The sequence below is a fragment of the Oncorhynchus gorbuscha genome, unplaced genomic scaffold (genome assembly GCF_021184085.1).
Source record: "Oncorhynchus gorbuscha isolate QuinsamMale2020 ecotype Even-year unplaced genomic scaffold, OgorEven_v1.0 Un_scaffold_4101, whole genome shotgun sequence".
Taxonomy (NCBI): domain Eukaryota; kingdom Metazoa; phylum Chordata; class Actinopteri; order Salmoniformes; family Salmonidae; genus Oncorhynchus; species Oncorhynchus gorbuscha.
The window spans coordinates 5,001-12,500 of record NW_025748203.1 but is presented as its reverse complement, the minus strand read 5'-3'; the positions used below and the strand labels follow the sequence as shown (position 1 = coordinate 12,500).

Sequence of the window (7,500 nt, the reverse complement as noted above, 5' to 3'; positions counted from 1 at the left end):
AGATAGACAGACAGAGACAGATAGACAGACCCAGAGAGACAGACCCAGATAGACAGACCCAGATAGACAGACCCAGAGAGACAGACCCAGATAGACAGACAGAGACAAATAGACAGACCCAGATAGACAGACAGACCCAGATAGACAGACCCAGATAGACAAACCCAGAGAGACAAACCCAGATAGAGATAGACAGACCCAGAGAGACAGACATAGTCAGATAGACAGACCCAGAGAGACAGACCCAGATGTTATAGCCCAGTAGACAGAGACAGATGTTATAGCCCAGTAGACAGAGACAGACCCATATGTTATAGCCCAGTAGACAGAGACAGACCCAGATGTTATAGCCCAGAGAGACAGAGACAGACCCAGATGTTATAGCCCAGTAGACAGAGACAGACCCAGATGTTATAGCCCAGTAGACAGACCCAGATGTTATAGCCCAGTAGACAGACCCAGATGTTATAGCCCAGTAGACAGACCCAGATGTTATAGCCCAGTAGACAGAGACAGACCCAGATGTTATAGCCCAGTAGACAGACCCAGATGTTATAGCCCAAAGAGACAGAGACAGACCCAGATGTTATAGCCCAGTAGACAGACCCAGATGTTATAGCCCAGTAGACAGAGACAGACCCAGATGTTATAGCCCAGTAGACAGACCCAGATGTTATCGCCCAGTAGACAGAAGAGGTGAATATGTACAGTCTGTTATTGTTTGAAACAGCCCCTTACATTCTGCGTAGCTTCTTGTAAGGAGAGAAGGCTCCAGCAGGAATGGCCTTGATAGAGTTCTGCTCCAACCGACTGGAACCAAAACACAACAGATATACACTGACTCTACTAAACATTAGGAACACCTTCCATCTACTGAGTTACACTGACTCTACTAAACATTAGGAACACGTTCCTACTACTGAGTTACACTGACTTTACTAAACATTAGGAACACCTTCCATCTACTGAGTTACACTGACTCTACTAAACATTAGGAACACCTTCCTACTACTGAGTTACACTGACTCTACTAAACATTAGGAACACGTTCCTACTACTGAGTTACACTGACTTTACTAAACATTAGGAACACCTTCCATCTACTGAGTTACACTGACTCTACTAAACATTAGGAACACCTTCCTACTACTGAGTTACACTGACTTTACTAAACATTAGGAACACCTTCCTACTACTGAGTTACACTGACTTTACTGTAAACATTAGGAACACCTTCCATCTACTGAGTTACACTGACTCTACTAAACATTAGGAACACGTTCCTACTACTGAGTTACACTGACTTTACTAAACATTAGGAACACCTTCCATCTACTGAGTTACACTGACTCTACTAAACATTAGGAACACCTTCCATCTACTGAGTTACACTGACTCTACTAAACATTAGGAACACCTTCCTACTACTGAGTTACACTGACTTTACTAAACATTAGGAACACCTTCCATCTACTGAGTTACACTGACTTTACTAAACATTAGGAACACCTTCCTACTACTGAGTTACACTGACTCTACTAAACATTAGGAACACGTTCCTACTACTGAGTTACACTGACTTTACTAAACATTAGGAACACCTTCCATCTACTGAGTTACACTGACTCTACTAAACATTAGGAACACCTTCCATCTACTGAGTTACACTGACTCTACTAAACATTAGGAACACCTTCCTACTACTGAGTTACACTGACTTTACTAAACATTAGGAACACCATTCACTTCCTACTACTGAGTTACACTGACTTTACTAAACATTAGGAACACCTTCCTACTACTGAGTTACACTGACTTTACTAAACATTAGGAACACCTTCCTACTACTGAGTTACACTGACTTTACTGTAAACATTAGGAACACCTTCCATCTACTGAGTTACACTGACTTTACTAAACATTAGGAACACCTTCCTAATACTGAGTTGCCAGGTGTGTGTGTATCTTACATCTCTGTGATGGTCTCAGGCAGGTTGCCAGGTGTGTGTGTATCTTACATCTCTGTGATGGTCTCAGGCAGGTTGCCAGGTGTGTGTGTATCTTACATCTCTGTGATGGTCTCAGGCAGGTTGTCAGGTATCTCAGTAAGGCTCTTTCCTCTACAGTCCACTATGTTGTTACTGCAGGTACAGGAGTCCGGACACTGGAGAACACTGCAGGAGGGGGAGGACTGGTGGCCTAAACACACACACACACACACACACACACACACACACACACACACACACACACACACACACACACACACACACACACACACACACACACACACACACACACACACACACACACACACACACACACACACACACACACACACACACACACACACACACGCACGCACACACACAGAGAAACAAAGAGAAACATTATGAAGAGAGATGAAGACATGGAGACACAGTATTGTACCGCTAACCCTAACCCTCCTAACCCTAACCCTAGCTCCTAACCCTAACTCCTAACCCTAGCTCCTAACTCTAGCTCCTAACTCTAGCTCCTAACCCTAACCCTCCTAACCCTAACCCTCCTAACCCTAACCCTAGCTCCTAACCCTAGCTCCTAACCATAACCCTAGCTCCTAACCCTAGCTCCTAACCCTAAACCTGGCTCCTAACCATAGCTCCTAACCCTAGCTCCTAACCATAACCATAGCTCCTAAACCCTAGCTCCTAACCCTAGCTCCTAACCCTAGCTCCTAACCCTAGCTCCTAACCCTAGCTCCTAACTCTAGCTCCTAACCCTAGCTCCTAACCCTAACCCTAGCTCCTAACCCTAACTCTTAACCCTAGCTCCTAACCCTAGCTCCTAACCCTAGCTCCTAACCCTAACCCTAGCTCCTAACCCTAAACCTGGCTCCTAACCCTGGCTCCTAACCCTAGCTCCTAACCCTAGCTCCTAACCCTAGCTCCTAACCATAACCCTAGCTCCTAACCCTAGCTCCTAACCATAACCCTAGCTCCTAACCCTAGCTCCTAACCCTAGCTCCTAACCCTCCTAACCCTAGCTCCTAACCCTAGCTCCTAGCCCTAAACTTAACCCTAGCTCCTAACCCTAGCTCCTAGCCCTAAACTTAACCCTAGCTCCTAACCCTAGCTCTTAGAAACAGCATTTGACCTTGTGGGGACCGACAAAATGTCCCCAGTTGGTCAAATGTTTGTTCGTTTATTATTCTAGTGGGGACTTCTGGACAAAGAACAGTTAAAACAAACAAACAAACAAACAAACAAACAAACAAACAAACAAACACACACACACACACACACACACACACACACACACACACACACACACACACACACACACACACACACACACACACACACACACACACACACACACACACACACACACACACACACACACACACACACACACACACACACACACACACACTACCTGTGCATACGAACTCTTTCTTCTGGACCTCAGCCACGTTGTGTCCCCTCATGGAAGGAGGGGACATGCACTGTGTGTAGAGACCCAGACGGGGACGCTGCCTCAACCACTCTGACAACCAGGCCACGTGACAGTCGCAGAACAGGTTGTTGGAGTGGAGACGACTGGAGAGGAGAGAGAGGAGAGAGACATGTTAACACACACAGTCACACAAGTCAATAACTACAGGTAGACTAGTCTATAATATAACTACAGGTAGACTAGTGTTAATAGTGTTAATAGTGTTAATAGTCTATAATATAACTACAGGTAGACTAGTGTTAATAGTCTATAATATAACTACAGGTAGACTAGTGTTAATAGTGTTAATAGTCTATAATATAACTACAGGTAGACTAGTGTTAATAGTGTTAATAGTCTATAATATAACTACAGGTAGACTAGTGTTAATAGTGTTAATAGTCTATAATATAACTACAGGTAGACTAGTGTTAATAGTCTATAATATAACTACAGGTAGACTAGTGTTAATAGTGTTAATAGTCTATAATATAACTACAGGTAGACTAGTGTTAATAGTGTTAATAGTCTATAATATAACTACAGGTAGACTAGTGTTAATAGTCTATAATATAACTACAGGTAGACTAGTGTTAATAGTGTTAATAGTCTATAATATAACTACAGGTAGACTAGTGTTAATAGTCTATAATATAACTACAGGTAGACTAGTGTTAATAGTCTATAATATAACTACAGGTAGACTAGTGTTAATAGTGTTAATAGTCTATAGTATAACAACACTCACAAGGTTCTCAGTTTGGGCATGTGGTTGAAACTAGTGTTAATAGTCTGTAATATAACAACACTCACAAGGTTCTCAGTTTGGGCATGTGGTTGAAACTTGCCACCGACAGACGACTTATATTGTTGTTGTTCAGAGTTCTGCAGAGAGAGAGAAAGAGAGACAGAGAGAGGGGGTAGAGAGAGAGACAGAAAGAGAGAGAGGGATAGAGAGAGAGAGGGATAGAGAGAGAGACAGAAAGAGAGAGAGGGATAGAGAGAGAGAGGGATAGAGAGAGAGACAGAAAGAGAGAGAGGGATAGAGAGAGAGACAGAAAGAGAGAGAGGGATAGAGAGAGAGACAGAAAGAGAGAGGGGGGTAGAGAGAGGGGGAGAGAGAGACGGAGAGAGAGACGGAGAGAGAGAGGGAGAGAGAGAGAGACAGAAAGAGAGAGAGAGGGAGAGAGAGAGAGAGACAGAAAGAGAGAGAGGGATAGAGAGAGAGACAGAAAGAGAGAGAGGGATAGAGAGAGAGAGGGATAGAGAGAGAGACAGAAAGAGAGAGAGGGATAGAGAGAGAGGGGGATAGAGAGAGAGACAGAAAGAGAGAGAGGGATAGAGAGAGAGAGGGATAGAGAGAGAGACATAAAGAGAGAGAGGGGGGTAGAGAGACGGAGAGAGAGAGGGATAGAGAGAGAGACAGAAAGAGAGAGGGGGGTAGAGAGAGAGGGGAGAGAGAGACGGAGAGAGAGACGGAGAGAGAGAGAGGGATAGAGAGAGAGGGGGAGAGAGAGAGGGGGAGAGAGAGACGGAGAGAGAGACAGAGAGAGCGAGAGAGAGACAGAGAGAGAGAGGTGGAGAGAGAGGGGGTAGAGAGAGAGAGAGAGAGAGAGAGAGAGAGAGAGAGAGAGAGAGAGAGAGAGAGAGAGAGAGAGAGAGAGAGGGACAGAGAGAGAGAGAGAGGGGGTAGAGAGGGGGAGAGAGACAGAGAGAGAGGGACAGAGAGAGAGAGAGAGAGGGGGTAGAGAGGGGGAGAGAGACAGAGAGAGAGAGGGAGAGAGAGTGAGAGAGAGAGAGAGAGAGACAGAGAGAGAGAGAGAGAGAGAGAGAGAGAGAGAGAGAGAGAGAGAGAGAGAGAGAGAGGACAGAGAGAGAGAGAGAGAGAGAGAGAGAGAGAGGGGGGTAGAGAGGGGGAGAGAGACAGAGAGAGAGAGGGACAGAGAGAGAGAGAGAGAGGGGGGTAGAGAGGGGGATAGAGAGAGAGAGAGACAGAGAGAGAGACAGAGAGAGAGGGGGGTAGAGAGAGGGGGAGAGAGAGGGGGAGAGAGAGATAGAGAGATAGAGAGAGAGAGACAGAGAGAGAGAGAGGGACAAAGTTACAACCAGCAGCCAGCAGAGGGCAGTGTATAATGTGTTGAGGGACAAATGAATAAAGAGGAAGCATTTCAGCAGCAGATAAATACATGGATGTAAAAGTCAGTTCAACAGGAAGTGTCTCTGGGTGGACGTGGAGGTGTCAGAGGTTAAGGGTCAGAGGTTACTCACAGTACTTCCAGGTCTCGTAGAGCTCTGAACGCTCCGTCCTCTATACAGCTGATCTGGTTATAATCCAGCTGGCTGCACACACACACAGGAGAGAGGGAGATGGAGGAGAGAGGAGAGATGGAGGAGAGAGGAGAGATGGAGGAGAGAGGGGAGATGGAGGAGAGAGGAGAGATGGAGGAGAGAGGAGAGATGGAGGAGAGAGGGGAGATGGAGGAGAGAGGAGAGATGGAGGAGAGAGGGAGATGGAGGAGAGAGGGAGATGGAGGAGAGAGGAGAGATGGAGGAGAGAGGAGAGATGGAGGAGAGAGGAGAGATGGAGGAGAGAGGGAGATGGAGGAGAGAGGAGATGTGGAGGAGAGAGGAGAGATGGAGGAGAGAGGAGAGATGGAGGAGAGAGGGAGATGGAGGAGAGAGGGAGATGGAGGAGAGAGGAGAGATGGAGGAGAGAGGAGAGATGGAGGAGAGAGGGAGATGGAGGAGAGAGGAGAGATGGAGGAGAGAGGAGAGAGGGAGATGGAGGAGAGAGGAGAGATGGAGGAGAGAGGAGAGATGGAGGAGAGAGGGAGATGGAGGAGAGAGGAGAGATGGAGGAGAGAGGAGAGATGGAGGAGAGAGGAGAGATGGAGGAGAGAGGAGAGATGGAGGAGAGAGGGAGATGGAGGAGAGAGGAGAGATGGAGGAGAGAGGAGAGATGGAGGAGAGAGGAGAGATGGAGGAGAGAGGGAGGAGAGAGGGAGATGGAGAGATGGAGGAGAGAGGAGAGAGAGAGGAGAGAGGGAGACGGAGGAGAGAGGGAGATGGAGGAGAGAGGAGAGATGGAGGAGAGAGGGAGATGGAGGAGAGAGGAGAGATGGAGGAGAGAGGGAGATGGAGGAGAGAGGGAGATGGAGGAGAGAGGAGAGATGGAGGAGAGAGGGAGAGAGAGAGAGAGATGGAGGAGAGAGGAGAGATGGAGGAGAGAGGAGAGATGGAGGAGAGCGGAGAGATGGAGGAGAGAGGGAGACGGAGGAGAGATGGAGGAGAGATGGAGAAGAGAGGAGAGAGGGAGGAGAGAGGAGAGATGGAGGAGAGAGGGAGACGGAGGAGAGAGGGAGACGGAGGAGAGAGGGAGACGGAGGAGAGAGGAGAGATGGAGGAGATAGGAGAGATGGAGGAGAGAGGGAGACGGAGGAGAGAGGGAGATGGAGGAGAGAGGAGAGATGGAGGAGAGAGGGAGATGGAGGAGAGAGGAGAGATGGAGGAGAGAGGGAGACGGAGGAGAGAGGGAGATGGAGGAGAGAGGAGAGATGGAGGAGAGAGGGAGAGAGAGAGAGAGATGGAGGAGAGAGGAGAGATGGAGGAGAGATGGAGGAGAGATGGAGGAGAGAGGAGAGAGGGAGGAGAGATGGAGGAGAGATGGAGAAGAGAGGAGAGAGGGAGGAGAGAGGAGAGAGGGAGGAGAGAGGAGAGATGGAGGAGAGAGGGAGACGGAGGAGAGAGGGAGATGGAGGAGAGAGGGAGATGGAGGAGAGAGGGAGACGGAGGAGAGAGGAGAGACGGAGGAGAGAGGAGAGATGGAGGAGAGAGGAGAGACGGAGGAGAGAGGGAGATGGAGGAGAGAGGGAGACGGAGGAGAGAGAGAGATGGAGGAGAGAGGAGAGATGGAGGAGAGAGGAGAGATGGAGGAGAGAGGAGAGATGGAGGAGAGAGGAGAGATGGAGGAGAGAGGGAGACGGAGGAGAGATGGAGGAGAGATGGAGGAGAGAGGAGAGATGG

General features: G+C 48.0%; 1 protein-coding gene across 1 annotated transcript in view; it reads right to left on the bottom strand.

The window, feature by feature from the left end:
• The window catches only part of LOC124028416 (slit homolog 2 protein-like), a gene marked incomplete at both ends in the record, with an annotated part of 13,147 nt that overhangs the window by 3,060 nt on the left and 2,587 nt on the right, over nucleotides 1–7,500 (bottom strand). Inside the window, 5 exon segments of the mRNA XM_046340470.1 lie at nucleotides 739–810; nucleotides 2,067–2,199; nucleotides 3,418–3,581; nucleotides 4,291–4,362; nucleotides 5,746–5,817. Of these exon segments, the coding sequence (XP_046196426.1) occupies nucleotides 739–810; nucleotides 2,067–2,199; nucleotides 3,418–3,581; nucleotides 4,291–4,362; nucleotides 5,746–5,817 (513 nt within the window).